Raw genomic sequence first — 24,955 nt, forward strand, 5'->3', positions numbered from 1 at the left:
AAAAAAAAAGAGTAAATATTGGGCCCGGTGCACACCTTTAATCCTAGCACTCAGGAGGCAGAGGCAGGCAGGTCTATGTGAGTTTGAGGACAACCTGGTCTATGTATCAAGTTCCAGGACAGTCAGGGCTAAATAGGGCTACCCTGTCTGGTGGGGGGAAAAAGAAGAAAAATTGGCTGCTTTTACAGAGGGCCTGGATTCAGTTCCCAGCACCCACAGGGTAGTTCACAACCATCTGTAACTCTAGTTCTAGAAAATCTGATATCCTTAGGCAACAGACATGCTTGTAGTGCACAGATACACATGAGGTAAAACAGCCACACATCAAACATTTTTTTAAATGAATCTTTTTTTAAAAAAAAAATTAAGGGTTAGGGATTTAGCTCAGTGGTAGAGTGCTTTCCTAGCAAGCACAAGACCCTGGGGTCAGTCCTCAGCTCCGGAAAGAAAAAATAATAATAAAAATAAAAATAAAATAATAATTAAAAATTAGGGGCAGGAGAGGTTGCTCAGTGGTTAAGAGCACTTGCTGCTTTTCCAGAGGACACAGTTGAATTTAGAACCAGCTGTGGCTTCAGAGGGTCCAATACCTACTTGTGAGCATGTGCACATGCACATATATAGACAGACTGTTAAATGTGGGTGACTGTGGCTCCCTAACACATGACTGCCTGGCAAGAGCCCTTTGCCACTTGTTTCTTGGAAATAGAACCTTATCTTATACTTGGATTTTGTTGCCGGGGACCAAACTCAGGGCCCTACAGGTGCTAGGCAGGTAGTTGTTCTCCCACTGAGTTATATTCTCACCACCTTGGTTTTTCGAGACAGTTTCTCTGGGTAGCCCTGCCTGTCCTGGAACTCCCTCTGTAGAACAGGCTGGCCTCGAACTGAGAGGTCCACCTGCCTAAGCCTCCCAAGTGCTGAGATTAAAGGTGTGCACCATCACCCAGCAGAATTCTCATTCTGATCAGACATCTTTCTGTGGGGTCCAAGAAGGAAGGGGTGCTCGGATAGTTTTGGTCTTGGCTATCATGATATTACATGTTTCTTTGATGTGACTGGTTGAGAGGGGTAAGACAATTGGGCCAAATGGAAGTATGCCAGGGTGGTGGGGTTTGGAAAACTTTTTCCTTCCTGGTAGAATCTAGAGAAGTTAGCCTCCCCTTCCTTTGCTGCTGCAGTTGAATATACGATGCCTGGAGCACTGTAGTCATCTTGCAAGTACATGGCTGAAAGACAAAGGTAGATACTGAGTATGGCCAAGGGGACCGACAGGAAGGCGGGAGTCTTGGTTTATTGTTGTTTTCTTGAACTGACGGCCCACAGTAACCTGGGGCTGGCAAGGTGGTTGGGGGGGGGGGTGGTAAAAGGGTTTGCTGCCAAGCCTTCAGCCTGAGTTTGATCCCCAGCTTCCACATGGGGTGGAAGGTAAAAACTGACTTCTTCAAGTTGTCCTCTAAGCTCTACATACTATGGCATGGATGACACCCCCCACCATAAAATGAGTTAATTTTTTTTCTTTTTTTTAATGTAAACAGCCCCTTTATTTTTTAATTAATTTATTTTTTAAATTACATTCATGATATTCATTAATTATACTCATGATATTAATTACATTTGTGGTATTCATTGATTACATTTGCAGTATTTGTTCAATAATTATATTTATGATATTCATTATTACATTAATTGTATTGATTTATTACATTCATGATATTATGTCCTGATACTACTGTCCATTTGTGGGTTTTTTCCAGCACAACAAAACAGAGATTCTGTACTTAGTGAATCATTGCTCTATCTTCCTTTCATGAATTAATTTTTAAATGACTTGAAATGGAAAGAACACCTTTCTCCAGCTGGAGTGTGGTGTCACAGTGCTGAGATGGCCACTTGAAGAATGTCCGACCCTTGTGCCAAGAACAGCTCCACACGAGGCTGAAAGGAAGCGAGCCTGTCCCTTAGGTACATGTGGCCTGCAGCGGCTTAGCGCCTGCGTATTGGCCTTCTTTCTGTGTTGAGGTTAAGAGGAGCTCCGCCCACTTAAAACACTTCCCTTCCACTTGACTGTGAAGGAGAGCCTCGCTGTCTTTTCACTTTCTAGAAACAATTCCAGTTGTACGTTCCTTGTTCACAGCTTCCTGGATAGCTCTGTGTTTGGGGACATTACTCACAGGAGCAGAAATGACTCAAAGACAGCCTAATCACCAAAGCCCACCCCAGCATAGGTGACAGCTCACGGAAGGGAGACCTGGGGTTGGCCTTCCGGCAGCTCAGCAAATAGAGCTGGCATTTCCAGGCCACTCACTCAGCTGATCTCTGCTCCTTCCAGACAGCTCACAGCTGGGAGAGGGAAGAGGGTATGGCCCCTGGAGAAGGCCACATATCCAAGAGTATATGTGGGCAGCATATATGGACTTGATGGTTTGGTTCTGTCTGGTTTTTTTTCCTTGTTTGTTTGTTTTTTTAATCAATTTTCTTTCTATTTATTTATTTATTTGTTTATTTATTTTTGGTTTTTCGAGACAGGGTTTCTCTGTGTAGCTTTGCGCCTTTCCTGGATCTCACTCTGTAGACCAGGCTGGCCTCGAACTCACAGAGATCCGCCTGGCTCTGCCTCCCGAGTGCTGGGATTAAGGGCGTGCGCCACCACCGCCCGGCAAAGAGATTTTTTTTTTTTGGTTTTTCGAGACAGGGTTTCTCTGTGTAGCTTTGCGCCTCTCCTGGAACTCACTTGGTAGCCCAGGCTGGCCTCGAACTCACAGAGATCTGCCTGGCTCTGCCTCTTATTTTATTTTATATACGTTGATGTTTTGCCTGCATGTAATGTCTGTGTGAGGGTGTCAGATCTTGGAGTTACAGACAGTTATGAGCTGTCATGTGGGTGCTGGGATTTGAACCTGAGTCCTCTGGAAGAGCAGCTAGTGTTCTTAACCACTGAGCCATCTCTCCAGTCCCGTCTGTTTGTTTTTCATGACAGGATCTCACTATGTAGCCCTGGCTGTCCTGGAACTCACTATGTAGACCAGGCTGGCCTCAGACTCATAGAGATCCATCTGCCTCTGCCTCCTGAGTGCTAGGATAAAAGGTGTGTGTCACTATGGCCAGTGTGTTTTTTAAAAATAAAAGGACACAAAATTGAATAACACTGCAGAAAATAAAGGAAAAAAAATCAGAGGTAGAAGGATCAGGAGTTCAAGTCTCTCCTTAGCTACACAGTTTGAGGTCAGTCTCTGAACTGGCCTCTGTTCACCTCGGGCTGCCCTCCATTATAAGTCCCACACAACAGTTGTGCGTGTGCCCTTGCCGTTGTGCTTATGTGGAGGTCAGAGGACAACTTTTGGGAGTCAGTTCTCTTTGTGGCATGTGGGTCCTGGGTTAGAACTCACATCATCAGGTTTAGTGGTCAATGCCTTCACCAACTGAGCCACCCCACCCCCAGCCCCCATTTTTAATGGTAAGAATAAGTAGTCCTGGGCACGCCTGGCCTCTAATCCTCTGCTGTCTTTCATTGACGCTGGGTGGTACAGGAAGGGTGGCCAGCCGTGTGCCCTCCACACCAGGCAGAGCAGCGACAAGTAGGTTTTTCTTCTCTCCACGCATCTTAGATTTAGCCATGGTGTGTTCATTTGAGATATAAGTGGGAAATTCACAGTGATTTACACCACTTCATGGTAATTCCTCCTTTTATTCTCAGACACAGACCTGCTGAACTCTAGGGCAGCCTGCCCCAGTGGGTACCACCCAGTCTAGAGTACTGCCCAGTCCAGCCAAGTATCCTTGTGTTGTGTTTCTATTGAGCTTTGCTTTTTCCTTCCAGGTATTCTCATGGGAGCAGTTATAAAAATTATTGAGTTTAAAAAGCTGGCAAATTGGAAGGTAGGTTTACATAATCATAGCTTTTGCTTGTCTTTGTGTGTGTGTGTATGCATGAGCACATGTATGGAGACCAGAGTCAACAGTCTTAGGTGTCACATGTTCCTGGTGCTGTCCGCCTTGTTTTTTGAGAAAGGTCTCTCACTGGCCTAGAACTCATTATGTAGGTCAGACTGGTAAGCCATGGAACCCAGGAACCATCATGTCTCTGCCTCCCTGGTGCTGGGATTCCGAGTATGCATATATCTTCTTGTTTTATTGCCAGGGATAGATCTCTTCTCTGTCTCCTGAGTGCTGAGATTAAAGGAGTTGCCACCACACTTGGCTTGGTTTGTTTTTTTGAAACAGAGTCTCTCTGTACCCAGGCTTGCTTGGAATTGTCAATCCTCCTGCCTCAGTCTCCCAAGTAACTGGGACTACATGTGAATGCCATGGACCCTGCTGGGTGGTCATTCATTTAATTTGGTGCTGAGGATGGAACTCAGGGCCTTGAGCATGCTAAGCTGGGCTTTATCACTGAGCTGCACCCCTACAGCCTACATAGATTGGATGCAAATGAAGTCAGGGGCTGCTCAAGGGGCCGAGCCCAGGGCTGTAGCCTGGGCTGCAGACTAAGGTGCTTGTGAATACTTAGGATTTGAAAAGATCTAAGTGGGGGTATAGGTGGAGAGATGACTGTGGTTAATAGTACTTGCTCTATTGTGAGGACTGGATCCCAGTGTCCGTGCTGGGCAAGCGGTTCACAAACATCCATTTACTCTCCAGAGACCTAACCCCTTCTTCCGGTCTACACACACACACACACACACACACACACACACACACACACACACACACACTAGACCACACACACACACACACACACACACACACACACACACACACATTACACCACACACACACACACACACATTAGACCACACACACATACACACACACACACATTAGACCACACACACATACACACACACACATTAGAACACACACACACACACACACACACACTTACTTTTTTGAAATTTATGTTTTGTTTGCATGTATATCTGCATTACATGTGTGCCTGGTACCCACAGAAGGCAGAAGAGAGCATCAGATCCTCTGGAACTGGAGTAACAGATAGATGGTTGTTAACCTCGGTGTGGGTGCTGAAACTCAAGCCTGGCTCCTCAAGAGCAATCAGTGCTCTTAACCACTGATATATCTCTCTAGCCCCAGGAAAAATCTTTAAAAAAAAAAAAAAAAGAAAGAAAATTAAGAAAACAAAATTTAATTTTCTTGTGTTTTTGTTGTTGTTGTTTATTTGTTTGTTTTTGTGACAGAGTCCTGGCTGTCTTGAATCTAGCTATTTACCAGGCTGACCTTGAATTCACAGGAAATCCTCCTGCCTCTGCCTCCCAAGTGCTGAGATCAAAGGAGTGTGTCACCATGCCTGACAAGAAAGCAAAATTTTGAAGGGGAAAAAAAACAACCCAGGTTTCCTGGTCTGTGGGTGGTGGTGCTGGACCCAACCATAATCACCTCAGACCAGTCTTGGGACACGGCCAAAAGGTTCATGGGGCCTTCCCGTGGGGTCCTCCCGTTTGTCCTTTTCTGACTTGCAGGAGGCTCCCTTAGCTCAGTGACTCTAAGGCCTAGATTTGAACCGCAGCACCGAGAAATGACGAAGCAAAGCAAACACACTGTCTGTGGCCTGGGCCCTTGTCATCGGCTTCCGATCTCTCCTCACTTCCGTTCTTAGCCTGACCTCCAAAGACCCTGTTTCCAAGTTAGGTCACAGTCTGAACTTCCTGGTGGACTGCATTGGGGGAGGGGCACTGTAACCCCACTGCAAATGCTCACCTCCAAAGCATCCTTGACTTGGAGCAGTCAGCCGCCCTTCCCTGTGACAGGGTTCTGGAAGTCAGACTGGCCCTGTGCTGTCTGTCAGATGCAGTCGGGATGTATCGTTTCTGCCTGGTGTGTCACCAGACACTGCTTCAGCGTCGTAGGTTTCTGCCAGGCTGGGCCCTGAGCACAGGATTGCTCAGCTCTCCACTGACGGATATCGAGGTCTCACGGATGTGCGTGTTCCCTTTCACAGGAGGAAGAAATGTTTCGCCCCAACATGTTTTTCCTTCTCCTGCTGCCACCTATCATCTTTGAGTCCGGTTATTCACTGCACAAGGTAAGGTTCGCCTGGGGCAGTGCTTAGGTGGGGGTGGCTACTCCTGTTCGGTAGGGCGGGCTCCACGGAGTTTGGGACCTTCAACAGCAGTGGCCCCTCCTTCCTGATCCTGTACAGGTGTCCCGAACTTCTGGGCGGGCTTTTTTTTTTTTTTTTTCTGAGATAAGATCTCATTGTGTGGCCCTGGTTAGCCTGGACCTCACTGTGTCTCTGCTTCCTGGGTGCTAGGATTAAAAGTGTGTACCACCACACGTAGCCACAGAAATGCCTTAACCGTTAAGCCATTTCTCCCCCAACCCTACCCCAGAGGACACTCTTTTTTTTTTTTTTTTAAAGATTTATTTATTACATATACAGTGTTCTGCCTGCATGTATGCCTGCAGGCCAGAAGAGGGCACCAGATGTCATTACAGATGGTTGTGAGCCACCATGTGGTTGCTGGGAATTGAACTCGGGACCCCTGGAAGAGCAGTCAGTGCTCTTAACCCCTGAGCCATCTCTCCAGCCCCAGAGGACACTCTTGAAGTAAACCTTGACCCTAGAAACAAGGAACAGAATCCTTGGTCATTGAAACCCTTGGTGGCGCCCCTGAGGGGAGTGTGAGGTTCTAGTAGCTTCATTTCCTTCACCGTGTGGAAATGTGGAAACTTTCCATGCTGCTGGAACCCAAGTATTTTCTCTCTTTCATGGTTTGGGTTCTTTTGAGATAGGGTTTCACATAGCCCAGGCTGGCCTGGAACTTTCTATGTGCCTGAGAATGACCTTGAACTTCTGACCCTCCTGCTCACACCTCCCAGGTGCTAGGGTTACAGCAGGTGTCCCAGCACCTGTTGTATTCGGTGCTGGAGTTAAACCCAAGGTTTCATGCATGGCAGGCAAGCACTCTACCAATTTAGCCCCGCTGCAGTGAGATCTCTGCCTGTCTATTTGATGATGCTAATACCACATAAAGGACTTCCTAACTGACTGAAACTAAGAATGGTAAATCCTAGGTATGGCTAAGGTTTTTAGTGTAAATATGAGGGAGAGAACAGCTAGAGGCATCTAGAAAGGTCCAGACTGAACATGGCTAGCAGAATAGACAGGGTCATGAGAGGAGAGAAAGGCGGGGGAGGGCGCAAGCGGACCAAGAGAGATCCAAGAGCAGAGCCAAGGGAACCTGTGGCCTATAGTTCTATAGGAAAGATGCTCAGGGGCTGGAGAGGTTTAGTGTAGGGGACTGGGTGAGAAGTTCTGAGAGGAGCCTGGACTCTGTAACAGGTATTTGGGATGCTGAAGAGCCTGGCATCCAGCTTCTGCTTTGATGTGGTAATAGGTACTCAGCCATTTGTCCCGTTTCTTTGGGACCTAACTGACCATTGTTCTGATCTCTGAGCTTAGGTGCCTTTTCAAATGCACCTTTTAATTGAGTAGAAAACTGTGATAGTGTGGATTTTAGATTGAGACCAAACGTGGACCAGGGTTGATTCTTTCCACACCTGTGTATTGAACATCGTCCATATGACCAATGCCATTGCTCCTACTGAGCCTTCAGCCTTGTGAGAAAGGCAGGTGTCAGTCAGCTGTTAGATAAGTGAGTGCTAGAACGCAGCTGCCATTGAAAGAGCTCGCTGGGGGACAGGACCAATGACGACAACTCCGAAGGAGGCTTAGCAGAGGGCACACCAAGCAGGGTCAGGGCACACCCCTGTGACTAGGGCCCAGGCAACAAGGCAGCAGGCTGACATACGAAGACACAGGCCTTCCCAGGGTCAGCTAGGGTTGGGGCTCACCTGCATCTCAAGTGCAAGTGGGAATCAAGGCAGAGGCAGCACCATCAGGCTGAGCCTTGGCAGAGGTCACTCTGGAAGCAGTAGACCGTAGAGGTAAAGGGACTGGGGACAGGTGAGACTGGTTAGCTCTTGCCTTGGGTCAGGGTGAGGGACCTGTGAGACAGGAAAGCAGGGAGATGGTGGCAGGGATTCCAGCTAGCAGTGCAGGGCAGAGAAGGATGCCCTGGCCTTTGTGTGAGGGCCCAGCCTTGGGGAAGGTACAGTTGGGGGAAGGCTATTTGGGGCTTCCCTGGCTCACCAGTTGGCCTCTTGTCCCTCTGCTCCCCCCTCCCAGGGGAACTTCTTTCAGAACATCGGCTCCATCACCCTCTTTGCTGTCTTTGGAACGGCGATCTCTGCTTTTGTAGTAGGTGGAGGGATTTACTTTCTGGGTCAGGTAAGAAAAGCACCCCTGATGACCTTGAAGATCTTCTATTGGAGGGTAGTACAGGGTGGGGCAGGAACTGCCTGGTAGTGTGTGCCCTCCTAGGAGGATGTCCCCGCTCATGCATGTGACTAGGGTATCTAGAATTGAGGGGACTGCAATCACCCCTGATGCTTGATTTTACTTGCAAACTGGTCTCTTCAGTTGGAATGCCTTGAAGCAGAGTGGTGTGGTGTGCAGTACTGCAGCTTGGAGCAGTGCTAGCTGTGTTCTCAGGGCAGCTGCCATCCGGGGAAGCTTGTTCCTGGATGGAGATTTACGTTTTAACCGGAGCTGCCTATGACTCTCTTCTCTCAGTTCCCATGATGCTCCCTGCCATCGTCAGCCCTTTGATGAGGCCCATGCTCTGGGCTCTGGGTTTCACATCAGTTTACTTCAACTAGAATGAAAGCCTCAGAAGATAGCGCTTAGACCTCCCTGGTGCATGCTGTGCACCTCCGTCCTTGTGTCATTTGCAGAGAGAGAGTTCAGCAGCCCAGTGCTGGGAACCCACCAGGCTGAGCCCAGTGCTGGGAACCCACCAGGCTGAGCCCAGTGCTGGGAACCCACCAGGCTGAGCCCAGTGCTGGGAACCCACCAGGCTGAGCCCAGTGCTGGGAACCCACCAGGCTGAGCCCAGTGCTGGGAACCCACCAGGCTGAGCCCAGTGCTGAGAACCCACCAGGCTGAGCCCAGTGCTGGGAACCCACCAGGCTGAGCCCAGTGCTGGGAACCCACCAGGCTGAGCCCAGTGCTGGGAACCCACCAGGCTGAGCCCAGTGCTGAGAACCCACCAGGCTGAGCCCAGTGCTGGGAACCCACCAGGCTGAGCCCAGTGCTGGGAACCCACCAGGCTGAGCCCAGTGCTGGGAACCCACCGGGCTGAGGCTGTGCTGGGAACCCACCAGGCTGAGGCTGTGCTGGGAACCCACCAGGCTGAGGCTGTGCTGGGAACCCACCAGGCTGAGGCTGTGCTGGGAACCCACCAGGCTGAGGCTGTGCTGGGAACCCACCAGGCTGAGGCTGTGCTGGGAACCCACCAGGCTGAGGCTGTGCTGGGAACCCACCAGGCTGAGGCTGTGCTGGGAACCCACCGGGCTGAGGCTGTACATTTCTGTTCATGTGGCTGCTGTTTCTCTTGGTAGCCACAGCCATTCCTGCTGATGTCGTTACCTTCATGGCTGTCTCACAGCCAAGATCAAGTCTGCCCTGTAGCTTTCCTAGATGCTCGCCTTCACTGTGTTCCCTCGGGGTGAAGGGGAGCCACCTTTAGAGCAGAGGACCACAGCTGCCAGGCTGGAAGAAAGAATTGTGCCCTCGCTCGGGTCTAAATGCCCATGCATGCTCACAGCAGCCCTTGGGGATTTTCCTTATTTCCATGGGGACTGAAGATGATGTCCTTATTAGCTGATAAGAAAGCACTGATGGACATTTTAATCTTCTTGGCTGTTCTCCAGGGAATTTTTTTTTGTGTTTGTCTGTGTGTTTGTATGTTTTATTTTACAGGCTGATGTAATCTCTAAACTCAACATGACAGACAGGTAAATCTTTCACACTGTAATTTTCTCATTGACTGCTGTCCAGGCCTGGGACATTCTCTGCATGTGGCTTTCTGGGTGTGGTCCTTTCCTCTCCCTCTGCCTGGCTTGCTGGTATTTCCAGTATAGAATCTATTCTGAATTAATTGTCTCTGAAATGAATCAGAATTATATTGAAACTTTTGAAGACCCCTGGTCACAACATTGCTGATTGAAATGATTGATCTCGTTTAAGCTTTGGAGGGAATGACTGGCCAGTTAACTACCCTCCCGTATCCTAGTCACAAAGTATACTCTCTGTCCTTTCATTAGGAGTTATCTTTGGAGCTGGGGATGCATGTATGACATGGTGGCGGAGCCCTCGCCTGTCATTTACGAGGCCCTGGGTTCAATCATCAACACTGTAAAAGCAAACAAACGAAAACCTCAGTTTTCTTTATAGCCATTGTGGAAGGAGGTTGCCTTCTCATAAGTGTGGAATGGGAGAGAATGAGGTGAGAACTCTGACCCTAGAATTCCCACCAAGACCAGGGGAAGCAGGCAGGACCCGGCCCTGGGATGGACATCTTCTCAATGCGAAGTCATTCCAGTAGACACTGCCGTGACCTTCTGCTCTGGAAGCTCTTAGAATCTTATTAATCCACTCAGGGAGCAGGACCTAGGGCAGCTATTTCAGAAGGCACCAGGTCTAGAGTCCCAAAAGGAACCTAGCCTAGTGCAGCCAAGAAGTCTGTATTGTGGGTTGCTCTGTGTCCCTGTGCCCACTCTCAATACCTGTCTTGTGGCCAGGTGGAAGCTGAGGAAGAGGGCCAAGTCCTCAGTTCTAGATCATCCCTGTGAACTGACAATGTCGGACCAGAGCCTCAGAACCTGTTCATGGAAATGGGCCACTGATAATAGGCTTGATTCACAGTGCCCATCCTTCACCCTCCCCAGGCAGGAATATTAGAGCTTTTGTTGTTAAAAAAAAAAAAAAAACAACAACAAAAAAAAAAACGTATTCCTTATTTGTGACAAGGTCTTATTCTGTAGCCCAGGTTGCTCTGGAACTCAATATATAACCCAGGCTGGCCCCCAAACTTGAGGCAATCCTCATGCCTCAGCCTTCCAAGTGTTGGGATTACAGATGTGTGAGCAGCCCAGAAAGTCTGATATATAGACAAGCAGCCCGAGTCACCTTCCTTCCTACAGGAGCCTGAAGTACCAGAGAACCAGGACCTGGTGTTTTCTAGGTGTGCTCCAAGGGAAAGGCAATGCTCGGAGCACTCCTGACATGGAGGAAGGGGCGGGGTTCTGCCTGCTTTGGGGAATATTTGTGAAGAAGCACGGTGTTGATCATTGTCTGGAATGGAGTTCAAGCCAGGGGTTGGACATTTGGGTGCAGAGACAAAAGCAATATCCATGGCTGAGTGGGTAGAACTCCAGCCAGCCTCACCTGTGCAGATGCACCCTTCTGTTGGAGGCTCTGTCCATTGGATGGGGACTGTTGTTACAGACAGCAGAGCCTTAGCAGAGGGAAGCTACCAGGGTAATGGTGGCCACAGGCGAGCATTGCTATCTGCAAGGGACAGCATTGCTCAGCTCCTCCTAATTGCCATGTGGACCCATGGGCTGCAGTTACTAGATGTTTAAAAAGGTTTTCTTATGCTGGAGGTGGAGCCCAGGACCTCATGTGCTTGGCAGATGCTACACGTATGTGCTGCTGCTATGCTTTAAAAAAACCTCTGGCTGGACATGGTGGCACACACCTTTAATCCCAGCATTCCAGAGGCAGAGGCAGGTGGATCTCTCTGAGTTTGAGGACAGCCTGGTCAGAGAGAGTTCCAGGACAGCCAGAGCTACACAGAGAAATGCTGTCTTGTGGGAGGAGAGAGGGATAACTAGACCAATAAATGATAGATAGATAGATAGATAGATAGATAGATAGATAGATAGATAGATAGATAGATAGATCTTCTTAGCCAAAAGGCTGAGAAGTCAGTCTCTCTCTCTTCCTTCCTCTCCCCCTTCCCACCCTACCCCACATCACACATACACACAGAGTATGGATTTTTTTTAAAGATTGATTGATTGATATATTGATTGATTGATTATGTATACAGCATATATGACTGTAGGCCAGAAGAGGGCACCAGATCTCATTACAGATGGTTGTGAGCCACCATGTCGTTGCTGGGAATTGAACTCAGGACCTTTGGAAGAGCAGGCAGTGCTCTTAACCTCTGAGCCATCTCTCCAGCCCCCAGAGTATGGATTTTAAAAGGCCAAGTTATAGATGTTTACTGAGAGTTTTTTAGTTTTTATTTCGGGTGTTTTTTTTTTTTTTTTTTTAATGTGGTTTTGGTTGTTGTTGGTACAGTATGTCATGCAGCCCAGGCTGGCCTTGAACCTGATGTGTAGCTAAGGATGACCTTGAATTTCTGATCCTCCTGCTTTTCCACCTTTCAAGTGCTGGGGTTATAAATGTGTACCACCATACCTTTCTTCAATTTTGTTGTTTGCTCTTTGAGATAGGGTCTCTCTCTGTAGCCCTGGCTGACCTGGAAATCACTTTATACTGCAGGCTGGCCTTGAACTGGAACTTATGGAAGAGGGCCACCTGCCTCTGTCTCTGCTTCTGTCTAGCATTAACGGTGTGCCACGCCCAGCCCATTGCTCCAGTTTTTGAGTGTTACAACATCATTTCCTCACAGCCCCACAGGCTGCCTGTCTCTCTTCTGCTCTTCGGAGAACACAGCCGTGACTGGTACCCTGGGCCTGGCCTCGGCTAGTTCTGCTGTGAGGGTTTGCCTGAGTAGGCTGTAGTGTCTCACCGCTTGTCCCTGCTCCTCCCGGAGCCCCACCCTGTCTGTCTTTTCACGTTTCGTTGGCATCATTAACTTTGAGGGAAAGAATAAAGAAACATGGTTTTAGCTTGAGCCAGTTGCTTGAAGTCCTTCAAGGACTGGGTCCTGGCAGTGGATGTGGAACCAGGCCCAGGCCTCTTGAGGCCTCAGGGGGCTCGTGGCCAGAAGGACCCCTGTCAGCTGGTTTCTCGGCAGGCACCAGTGTGATGTGCTGGCTTTTCTCCACAAGGCATGTCCTCAGTTTTGTCTTCTGAAGAGTATGACTAAACATCCAGACCCTGTGTAGTGAGCGCCTGCAGCTCCTCTCCACCTGCATCTCCAGCATCTGTGCTGGCTTTCCCTCTGTCCATCCCTCTCCAGGCATGCCTGTGGCCCCTGATCCCAGACTTCTACTTAAGAGGCTGCAGTGGCTGTAACAAGTGCCTTGGCCAGGTTTCTCCCTGTGCACCTGCAACTCACTCTGAACAGAGTTCACAACCAAGAACCTTGTTGGCTCACAGGACTAAAGTGTCTCAAGCATGATGGCCTAGCTCAGCACCCTCCGGGACACTCTCCCCTCAGAGGTCTCAAACCAGTGCTCCCCTCGCTGGTGTCCACTTCACTTGTTTATCTCCCATGGAGCATAGAACATTCCAGGCACTCCTCACTAAGGGTCAGTCTGATCCCAGGAACCTGGTAAAGCTGGTCCAACCTTGTACACTGTGCCCACTCCTGGAGCCCCTTGGCACATAAGGATAGAAAGTCAGGGGACAGCTCCCAGAGGCTGTGGGTGCTGGGCAGTGAGACCAGAGACTGTGTCTAATGCCCTCCATGCAGAGCACAGCCCACTGTGGCCTCCTGTGACACAGTTGAGCTGTTCATCTTCCTTGATGTTACTGTGGGTGATGAGGGTGAAGAGGAGGTGGAGAGTCTGAGTCTGGTTCTGGTGGCAGTGCAGGGCCTCAAGGCCGTGGCCCCCTGGCTGGTGGGTGGGGCTGCCTTCCCTCATTCCTCTTCCCTACCTTCTGTCTGTGGCTCTGGCTTGTGCTCAGCTCAGACCCTGAGAACACGGTCAAGTGAAAACTGCATCCACTCTGGGACCTTAGAAAGAGGTAACAGACAGCTTGCATGCATGTGCTCACTTTGAGGAAGGCAGAGTCTGGAAACAGCTCTGGTAGGTGGATATCCTGTGGGGTCTGGTTCTCTCCTGGACGCCTCAGACTCTTGCATCTATCACTCCGGGAACTGCCACCTTATAGACTGATAACTGGGGGAGTGACTGGCCTGCTTCATAGGCTTCCTCCCACCAGTAGTACTTCTGAAGGGCTACTCGGTGTCACCAGTCAGATGACTCCAATTACGCCGCCTCCTGTGGTCTCAGCTCTACGCACTGGGTTCCCTTCCTACTGCACCTGACATTTTCTTATGTCTTTGGTCTCCTGAGACAGTCTCAGAGCTCAGACTGGCCTAGAACTTGATGTGTAGCTGAAAGTGACCTTGAACTCCTCATCCCTTCACCTACACCTCCCAAGTGCTGGGGTTACAGGTGTGTACCCCTACACCTGGTTTGTGATGCTTGGGATCAAACTGAGGGCTTCCAGCATGTGTAGCAGGCACTCCAGCCCATCTACCATTGCGCCTCCTAAGTTGACCTGGGCCCTGCTTACTGCTATACCTGCCCTCCAGGCCAGGGGCACTAGCTCTGAGCTAGACAGTCAGTGGTGAAGGGCTTGGGGCCTGAGCCCATGTACTAGGGAGATGCTCGCTGGTGAGCCGCAGGGCCTGAAAACCTGATAGGCAGGTGACCGGTATTGGTGGCAGTAGATCTTATGATCAAGTGCTGCTTGTGAGACCTGAGGGCCCAGCTTCCAGTCAGCAGCCCAGGCTTGGATATTCTGGTGGCTGCTGGCTTTTGGCACCTTCTTGGATGCTGCAAATCTGAGTGGAGGCTGGTGTTGGTCACAGTGAACACAATTGACCTGCTGGCAGAGCAGAGGTCAAAGACAACAGTTTATAGGATTTTCTGGCTGAGAAAGCTGGGCAGTGTGTGCCAAGGTAAGCAGTCTTCTGAACAGCGTTGGCCAGAACAGAGTGCAGCACTGCTCCCAGGATGCAGGCGCTCTGAGCACTGCATCTAGGCCTCTGCACTCCTGTGCTAGGCAGGGGTCAGTGGGAAAGCATGCCCTCTCTCTTGGCCCTTCAGCTGCCATCTCGGCCTCACAGCCAAAGTGCATCTGTGTGGACCCAGCACCATGCGTTACAGAATCTGCCCTTGCTTCTCTCCTTGCAGTTTTGCATTTGGCTCCCTGATATCTGCGGTTGACCCAGTAGCCACTATCGCCATTTTCAATGCACTGCACGTGGACCCTGTGCTCAACATGCTGGTGTTTGGAGAAAGCATTCTCAACGATGCAGTCTCCATTGTCCTAACCAAGTAAGTAGGAGAGAGTGGAAGGTCCCGACACCACACTGATGCCAGTACAGAGGTTGGTCCCGTATAATCAGCTCTCTACAGCCTCTGCATCTTGCCACTCTGACAAGGGTCTGTGCCACAGGACTATGTCACAGCCATGCTGTTGCAGGGAGTTGTGTCTGTGTTTCTCAGCATCCTTGAAGGGCTTCTCAGAGATGACATTCCCAGGTCCCACCTAATAGCCTCTTTTGCAGTGGGTCTGGCGTATGCTCCATTGATGACCATTGGCAGCCAAGTGAGGGGTTAGCGTTTGGGCAGCATTGCTGGAGTAGTGAATGCAGTGTGGACCAGTGTTGAAGGCTTGCTCACCCTGTTAGAGGCCACGGTGCCATGTCCAGCTCCATAGAGACGGACACCCAACGGAGAGCAGAAGAACTAGAGTTACAGATGATTGTGAGCTGCAGTGCGGATGGATGCTGAGAATCAACCAGCGTCCTCTAAAAGAGCAGTGAGGACTTTTAACTGCTGAGCCATCTGTCCAGCTCCCCCTTGCTGTGAGACAAAGTCTCGTGTAGCCCAGGCAGGCCTCAGATTCACTTTGTAACCAAGGATGACTGTGAACTCCTGATCCTCCTGCCTCCACCTCCTAAGGACTGGGGTAAGAGTCCTGCTCCATCACATGAGGCTTAAAACTGTACTACGTCTTTTTATGTTCACTGGGGTTTCTGCCTTTGATGGGATCCGAGGTACTGCAGATGGATAATAAAACTCATGCTGCAGTGCAGAGCACAGGTTTTCCTATTGACCCCACCCAGCTGTGTGACTCTGGACCAGCTTCTCCCTCTCTCTGAGCTTCCTGACAGATTATGTCCCTCAGTTATAAAGTGAAGGTAATACAGCTTTGGCCTCAGGTTAAACTGAAGGACTGACTAGGTGGGCAAATGCAACATTATTCGAGAGGCAGCCTTCCACCTCTAGCCCTGTACTGTTCGTACGAGGTCACCTCTTCACCGACTGCTGCAGGCAGATCTTGCCAAGCAATGCTCAAGTGCAAGAAGTCCTCCTTCAACCTTAAAATGGAGCCAAATTTCAGAATCTTTCTGTTATTCTATATAAAAGGTAGAAAATGTTGGCATACACTTACAATCCTTAAAGTGGAAGCAAGAGGGTTAAGAGTTCAAGGTTAGGCCGGGCGGTGGTGGCGCATGCCTTTAATCCCAGCACTCGGGAGGCAGAGCCAGGCGGATCTCTGTGAGTTCGAGGCCAGCCTGGTCTCCAAAGCGAGTTCCAGGAAAGGCGCAAAGCTACACAGAGAAACCCTGTCTCGAAAAAACCAAAAAAAAAAAAAAAAAAAAAAGAGTTCAAGGTTGCTGGGCTTAGTGGCTCACACCTCTAATCCCAGCACTCGGGAGGCAGAGACAAGGGGATCTCGGAGTTTCAGGCCAGCCTGGTCTACCAAGTGAGTTCTAGGACAGCCAGGGCTACACAGAGAAATCCTGTCTAAAAACAAAACAAAACAAAAATTTGTCTAAGGTAATATCATTTACTGGGTATCCCTTTACTGCCATGTTCACCCACTGCCCTCTCACTGGCTTTCTCACACCCCTCTTGATAGAGATGCCTATAGTTTTAGTTGGGAAATTGTTGAGCATCATTGCATAAGGCCTTTAGAGCATAGACGGAAGCTGGTTTTCGATGTAAGATATTTCCTGAAAGTTTAACTTAGTTGGTACAGTGCTTGCCCAACATGTACAAAGTCCTGGGTTCAATCCAGAGCACCACATACAACTGTGCCTGGCAGCACATACCTATAACCCCAACATTTGGGAACTAGATACAGAAGGATCAAAAGTTAAAGGTCATCCTCCACTACATAAGGAATTTGAGGCCAGCCTGGACTACATGGGACCTTGTGTCCAAAATCCATTCTTTTCTGAAAGCTTCTTAGTTCTGGATTTTGCCTGCATCTCATCTCCTGGTGCACACACTAAGCGTTGTGATAAGGAATTGCCTTCTTGGAGGTGATGACATAGCTATTTTTATGTTTAGGATCAGAACTCAATTGCTTTGCCTCTGATTTCCTTGAAGAAAAAAAAATCTGTCAGTAGGAAAATGTCAGTTTTCTCAGGCCTCTGCCACACAACTGCCAAGTTGAAGAGATATTTTTGAAACAAATGGGCAAAGATGTCATCATTACACATCTTACTGGAAGAGTGCCTTCAGAGGCCGCCCACATCAGTTCCTGCGGTGGCTCTGGATTAAGTGTGTCTAGAATGGGTCGCCTCCATACAGTCAGATTCTCTGGACTAGAAATGCTCTAAGGGTTGTCCACCTCCTGCCTTTGCGTTTAGATTCCACTCGGATTTGACTTACTTGGTCCATGGTGGGCCCAAGAGAAGAGACATGAAAGAGTGGGACAGGAATGCCATGGAGGATTCCAGAAAGGCTGTCTTATGCTCCAGGCCTTGCAGGCCAGTGAGCATTTTGAGATAGAAGCAGGAAGAATGGGGATAGAAGGCCTGTCCCCTTTTCATTGTCCTTTGAACTACCAAAACCCAGCTGCTGTCTGTCCTTGGTTCTGAGAGGATGCTTGTCAACAGTTCCTTCCAAAGTTGTCAGACATCTCGCCTATGCCGAGTATGTATGCAAATGAAGTATGCAAGTGAATGGCCTCCTTTCCCTTCCTTTCCCAGAAGGGTCCTTCTGGTTCTTTAACTCCTGGGTTATTTTTAGCTTTATTTATTTAATTAGTGGTTTGGCGGCTTTGTTGGTTTTTGTTTTTGAGAGAGAGTCTCCTGTAACCCAGGCTGGCCTTGAACTCCTGATCTTTCTACCTCAGTCTCGCAGTTGCTCGTTACTGGCTTTAATTTGCTGCTATCAGTTCTTTTGTCAGTAGCTGGGGAGGAAATCCTGTCTTATGCCCTGAGGGTGTAAGTCTGCTTTAATTTCTTCTTGGGTCCCAAGCCCCCTGCTGGTCCTCGGCTATGACAACCAGTTATTCTGTGGAACTCCACTCCCTGCTCTAGTAAGCAGGCAACATGTGTCTAGCCAGAAGTAAAGAGTGCTGAGCTGCTGTGAGATGGGAAATGGGGCGTGCCCATGAGGGACACTGAGATGATCACTAGGGGGAGATGATCACTAGTTTATTGGGAAAGCTGTTAACACCACGGACAGAGAGGCAAGCCCGTGGTAGGGGCTCCAAGGACCTTTCAGATTCTAGCAACAGAGATGCCATGGACAGAAGTGGGAGTTTAGTTTATACTGTTGTGAGGATGGGAAGGTTTCACAGCCTAAGCCAGCGTAGAGGCTCTCTGATTCCAGGGAGGAGGCAGGGGAGGAAGTGGGAGCAGCGTGCGTGGCCACCAGTAACCCTTGGAAGTCTGTCAACTTACTTCCCAGGGAAAGGGCCCTGGCTCCTCAGGGAAGTCCGTTAGCTAGGGACTCCCAGTCTCTCTGCAGGGTGTCTGTAGGTGACTGAGGGGAGAAGCCACTGCAGGTATGTCCTGAGCAGCAGCTGGACTCTGCCCTTGCATTCTGACACACAGTGTGTGGCTGTAGTCCACTGGGGAGTTGGTATCCTCCGTATACTTGAATGTTCTCACTCAAGCTCCCTAATCCTGGGCACTGTTTCCTCAGCCTGAGAACCCTTTCTCCTAAATGGAGACCCAGCCTGTGTTGCCTGGGGGAACCTTCCTCAGTCACCCTCTACCCCAGTCACCCTCTACCCCAGTCACCCTCTACCCCAGTCACCCTCTACCCCAGTCTGAGTTAGATGCCCCCACCCTGTTTTCACAGCCCTGGCCCTTCCCCTTCATTACCCAGGGCAGCTCCTGAGGATATCACCTTTGCCCTCACCTCTGAGCCCCAGAAACAACCTCAGTGCCTGGACAAGCAGGTGACCATAGAAGCCTCCAGTGGTGAATGGAATGGCGGGAAGGAAGGGGGAGTTCTGGAAGGAACAGTAAGTTATGTCAGAGCTGATTCTAAGGACTCTGTCTATAGCACTTAACTTTCTGTTTTCTTCTTTCCTAGCACGGCTGAAGGTCTAACAAGAAAACATATGTCAGATGTCAGTGGGTGGCAGACGTTCTCACAGGCCCTCGGGTACTTCCTCAAAATGTTCTTTGGCTCTGCGGCACTTGGCACGCTGACTGGCTTGATTTCTGCATTGATATCCTTTTAGCATGAGAGCACAAAGCACGAGGATCACGTGGATGGTGTCCAGGCTCACTGTTTTCTCCTCTTCCTCAAGAGCCCAACTTTAAAGTTTATTTAAAGGAAGGTTTTGCAGCAAGGCGGTGGTGGTGCATGCCTTTAATCCCAGCGCTCAGAAGGCAGAGGCAGATGGATCTCAGTGAGTTCAAGGCCAGCCTGGTCTACAGAGCAAGTCCCAGGACAGCCAGAGCTGTGTAGAGAGACTCTGTCTCAAAAAAAAGAAAGGGAGAAAGAAAGAAAGCAGCTGTCAGCTGCTTGATGTGGGTGCTAGGAACCAGACTCTGTGGGGCAGCTCTTAACCACAAAGCTCGCCCTAGCCCAACAGTGTGGACCCCTGACAGCCCCTCCCTGGGGGAGAGTTTACCTGGAAGGATGGCAAGGACCGTCCTGGTTTGCACGGTGAACTGCTTTCCAGCTGAGGGCTGTCGGGCAGAGAACGAGGCTCCACAGCAGTGAGACCCTACTGCTGGCAACAGTTGTCATGCAGAATTAGGACAGGCTCCAGAGTAGGCCACATGTCCCTCCTGGGGCAGTTCCTCTGTCAGCTAGCTGGTTCTGAGTATGTTTCCCACCATCCTGGCTTTGTTCTGGTCTGTCCTCTGTCCGAGGCTGCCTGAGTTGGCTGGCAGCTGTCATTAAGCAGAGTGAGGATGACACTGTCAGTGCAGCGTTTCCTGCAGACGGACAGCTCAGCAGGAAGAGCACTGCTGCTCCTACAGAGGACCCACACTTAGTCCCCAGCACCCCAGCACAGCTCACAGCCACCTGAAACTCCAGTTCCCGGGGATCAGACGCCCTCTTCTGGCCTCTGTGGGCATTGTCCATATGTGGCACACAGACATATAGGCAAAGCACTCAGACATCCAATGTAAAAATTTAAAGAAAAACACGCCAGAGACAGCAGTGCATGCCTGTAATCCCAGCATTCGGGAAACCGAGACAAAAGGGCTCCCACAAGTTTGAGGCCAGCAGGGCTACATAGTAAGATCCTTTCTGAAAGAGAGGCAGGAGGAGGAGGAGGAAGGGGCAGAGAAGAAAAGAAGGAAAGAAGCAGTGAGTATGGCCGCATATTGTAGTGAGGCAAGTACATGGAAACTCAGCTTCAGTCGGGGCCTGGGAACACAGGCCCTCTGTTCCCAGGGCATGAGTGTGGTATTCTGCAGGGACAGGAAAGACAGGCCTTTCAGCAGGGCCATGAGTCCCTGGAGAACAGGCAGTAGAGTGACCTGTGTCTGCAGCCCTAGCTGAGTCAGTGTTTCTGAGTGGCTTGTCAGATTCTCATTTCTACAAAGAAAAAGTGAGGTAATGAGAAATTCCCCATGTAACTGTGCCAGGATCAGCGTCTCCTGTGCTGCCGTCTGCTTTATGTATCCGCCTTGCCGCGCATCCATCCAGTGCCTTTTCCTTTTTCCTTGACACTGTGCCACGTGCTGAAGCACATTGACCTGAGGAGAACGCCTTCCCTGGAGTTTGGCATGATGATCATTTTTGCTTACCTGCCGTACGGGCTGGCAGAGGGGATCTCACTCTCGGGTAATGACAGTCACCAGCACGCTCTGACCCTGACTAGAGACAGTAACCAGCATGCTGTGACCCTGACTAGAGACAGTCACCAGCACGCTCTGACCCTGACTAGAGACAGTCACCAGCACACTGTGACCCTGGCTAGAGACAGTCACCAGCACGCTGTGACCCTGGCTTGGTGGTTTGCCTGGTGATAGAGGTTTTGTCCGTTGAGGTGCTTTTTCTTGGCAGAGACAAAGGTGCTGTGATGGCCCCTGTTTTACCACAAGAAAATCTGAGGTTGAAGAATAGTACATTGTTGGTTGAGGGTTGGGGGTGCAGGCAGAAGGATCAGGAGTTCAAAGTCATCTTCCACCACATAGCATGTTCAAGGTTAGTCTGGGCTTCATGAGATTCTACCTGAGAAACAATCAAGCTCATGAGATGGTTCAGCAAGGGAAGGCAATTGCCTCATAATTGCTACCAAAACTGATGACCTTAATTTGATCCCCAGAATTTCCATAGTGGAAGGTTGAGAACTAACTCCAAAATTTGTCCTCTGCCCTCCACGTGTGCATACATTCACACACACACATAGACAAAGAACAGACAGACAAAGTCCTAGATCAACGTCATTGTTTTAAAAGTTAGGGGCTGGAGATCTGGCTCAGTTGGTAAAATGTCCCTGTGAAAGCATGAGGATATGAGTTTGGACCCACGCTGCTGAGCAAAAGCTAGATGTAGCAGCATGCGTGTGTCTGTGACCAGCAGCGGGGCGCTGAGATACGAGGATTCTTAGAGCTTGCTGGCCAGCGGGTCTAGTGGAATTGATGAGCTCCAGGTTCAGTGAGAAGTCCTCCTTCACAATGAGATCCAAGCCGGGCGGTGGTGGCACACGCCCTTAATCCCAGCACTCTGGGAGGCAGAGGCAGGTGCGTCTCTGTGAGTTTGAGCGAGTTCCAGGACAGGCTCCAAAACTACACAGAAAAACCCTGTCTTGAAAAACCAAAAAAAAAAAAAAAAAAAAAAAATGAAATCAGTAGAGGAAGACACCTGAGGTCAAACTCCACCTCCATATGCACACAGACGCCCATATTGAGCATGTATATACAGTGTATGCAGCACAAAAGCAAAACAAAACATTTGCTGCTATCACAGCTGGAATTAGAGCAGGGATGTCTTGACCCTGAACTGGCTCAGAACCTGCTTAACCAACTCCCTCCAGCAAGCTTCTCATGAAACCACACACGGAAACAAAAATGTGCTGCTCCATAATATAGCGGGGCTTCTTAGACACAGTCAAATGTATTGATTTTTGATTTTTGAAGTGGGAATTTAGTCCAGACTATCTTTGAACTCAAAATCTTCCTACTTCAGCCTCCTTAGTAGCTAAGGCGACAGATATGTTCTCCCTCACTGGCTGACACTCAGATTTTAACCTTGCCACCCCCTGGAGTGAGCACCTAGTTGACTCCTTACTCAAGGCTCTGAGGTTGTGAGATTCAAACACTGGCCCCCTGATTTGTGAGATTCAAAGACTGGCCCCCTGAACCCCGGGAGAAGGTACGTACTTCCAAGGTGTAGGAGGAGGGGCTGTCCACTGAGCACGGGTTCCTACAGCCTTCCATGCTGTGGGATCAGTCAGCAGCCCCTGTCTGTCAGCTTTCTGCCCTAAGTGGTGTGGACCCTGTGCCCACTATTTGTCCAATTGTAAGAGCACCAGCCTTGCAGGAAAGAACAAGCTGCATGCCTTGTTCCCAGGTGCAGGTATTGCTGAATGAGGAGGGCTCTCCCTGATGCCAGGACTCCACCCTTACGTAAGGGCTGTAGAGAGACCTGTTGAGGAAAAGGAGCCATTGCTCTTTACCTCTGGGTCATCTTTCCAGCCCCTCCCATTTTCTTACACCCCTGATGTTAGGGTTCTGGGATTATAGGAAGAGTGTGGTCTGACTTGCACACCTGTCCCTGTGTTCTGTGTCATGTCTGCCCTCTGCCTCTCTCCAGGCATCATGGCTATCCTGTTTTCTGGCATCGTGATGTCACACTACACACATCATAACCTCTCCCCAGTCACCCAGATCCTCATGCAGCAGACCCTCCGGACTGTGGCCTTCCTGTGTGGTGAGTCCCACCTCTTGAGTGCCCACACAACTGGGATTCCTGCACTGATGGGGTGTAAGCGAGGATTTTTCCTTGGCATCAGGGCCCAGAATTCTTGCAAGCCCAGCAAGTATCATGCTCCTACCTCCTGGGCTGGCTCCTGTGGCTTGTGATTCCATAAAAGATGTACAGTACTTAAGACGTTTGGTGCCTGCAGTTTATGGCCAAAGATAGAACTGCTGCTGAATGTTCCAGATGTTAATGTGGAGATCTCCACAGTTGTTCTTTGGAAATTTTTTTTTTCTTTTGGTTTTTCGAGACAGGGTTTCTCTGTGTAGCTTTGCGCCTTTCCTGGAACTCACTCTGTAGCCCAGGCTGGCCTTGAACTCACAGAGATCCGCCTGCCTCTGCCTCCCAAGTGCTGGGATTAAAGGCATGTGCCACCACTGGCTCTTTGGAAATGTTTTAACAGCTTTCCACCTAGGGGCACTGTGCGTTTCTAAGCAAGGGCATCCTAGCACTGGGGGAAACTCCAGAGCCGCATTCCCTGGGACAAATGTGAGGTCTTTTTTTTTTAAGCAGTGACAATTGGCACTTCCTCCCCCTCCATTTACCATGTACCCATTCCTGTTCATACCTGGAGTAAAGGTGCTACCTTCAGGCATCCTTCTAAACTGCGCACACACACACACACACACACACACACACACACACACACACACACACACACACACATCCTGGGGCTAGGCCTCAGCTGCAATCTTAGCATCCCCTGGTGTCGAGGGGCCATTTCACTTTAGAACCTGGATGGCAGGGCTATCTGTGCAAGGTAGGGAGGCTAGGTGAGGAGAGGCCAGATAGCCCATTGCCAAGGAACAAGCTAGAAGACAGGCCTCTAGTGCCCCAGTGGCTGTTTGATCCACAGCTCTTAGCAGAAAGCCTTGGTCAAAGGCTCTGACCTGGCCCTCACAAGGAGGAGCAGAGAACGGTGCACCTCTCGGCTTCTGTTCTGTGCCCCAGACCAGCTCTGGTTAACGCTCAGCTCTGGGGCTGCACCTGCATGCCATCTCCTCCCGAAGCTCCGTCATAGCATCTGTGGGAATTCACCAGGCATGTGCTCTCTCCTGACCTGCTCCTCCATGAGAAGTTTAGCCAGTGCGCCAGGCTGTCTTCATGTAGCTTGCATTGCCGGAAGCAGCTTACATGGCCACCACCCTGAAAGGATGGGTTAAGTCAACCACACTTCCCTGCTGCCAGGGAAAAGTGGAGCAGGCCTGAATGCACTTTCTTGAAGGATCGCCCAGCATTAGCTAAGGCATCTCGGGGAGAGGAGGGAGGACAAGCACCCTGCTAGCTGTGGCTGCTGCGTTGAAGAGTACATCAGCCACTACAAATGCCACTGAAGTGAGTTTACAGCCTCGCTGGCTTATGATCACATTTAAAATGCAGCCTGTCTCCTTAGGTGTTGGGCTCTGTTGGGTTCTTCTTTTGAGCCCCATAATTTAATCAGGAGCCTGGAATTTATGAGGTGCTCTTTTTAGCACACGCAAGTGACCGTTGTACACTGAGTGCAACCACGCCTGCAGATGGGTCCTTCCCACAATCCCTGTGGGTTAGCTGCCTCTTGAACCTCCAGCCAATATCAGTACATTCTGTCCACCAGTGGGTGCTGCTAGCACAGTGCACTGGGAGGGAGTTAACTCAAGTCCCCCTTCTCACTTGTCATGTGGCACCTACAGTCAAGTGCTTGGAATTTTTGCCACTTTGCTGCCATGATGGGCCCTGACTGATCAGTGTTCAGCAGATGCACAGGTGGAAGCTTGTTTATTTGCATACAGTATCTGACAATTGACTCATTATGTTGGGGAATTCTCCAGGGGCATACTGCCTATGTGATAGTAACAGAAAGCTGGCCTTAGTGGTTCACGCCTGCAGTCCCAGCCCTCAGATTCATTCTAGGCCAGCCTGGGCCAAGCAGCAAGACCTTCTCTCAACCCATCTGCTCCCTCTACCCACCCACCCACACACATGAAGATGAAGTACAAAGTCTGACCACAGTATCTGTTGCAACATTTTTCCAGAAAAT

The 24,955-nt window shown here is 49.8% G+C and overlaps 1 protein-coding gene across 2 annotated transcripts in view; it reads left to right on the forward strand.

Moving 5' to 3' along the window:
• The window catches only part of Slc9a8 (solute carrier family 9 member A8), a 50,120-nt gene that overhangs the window by 13,872 nt on the left and 11,293 nt on the right, over positions 1–24,955 (forward strand). For both annotated transcript variants that reach the window (XM_052724867.1, XM_052724868.1), the window contains exons 4-11: positions 3,821–3,879; positions 5,957–6,040; positions 8,147–8,248; positions 9,782–9,816; positions 14,929–15,072; positions 19,084–19,222; positions 20,694–20,799; positions 22,774–22,890. In XM_052724867.1, coding sequence (XP_052580827.1) covers positions 3,821–3,879; positions 5,957–6,040; positions 8,147–8,248; positions 9,782–9,816; positions 14,929–15,072; positions 19,084–19,222; positions 20,694–20,799; positions 22,774–22,890 — 786 coding nt within the window. The remainder of the gene's footprint in view (positions 1–3,820; positions 3,880–5,956; positions 6,041–8,146; positions 8,249–9,781; positions 9,817–14,928; positions 15,073–19,083; positions 19,223–20,693; positions 20,800–22,773; positions 22,891–24,955) is intronic.

Source organism: Peromyscus californicus, unplaced genomic scaffold (genome assembly GCF_007827085.1).
Source record: "Peromyscus californicus insignis strain IS unplaced genomic scaffold, ASM782708v3 Scaffold_7__1_contigs__length_154581171, whole genome shotgun sequence".
NCBI classification, from domain to species: domain Eukaryota; kingdom Metazoa; phylum Chordata; class Mammalia; order Rodentia; family Cricetidae; genus Peromyscus; species Peromyscus californicus.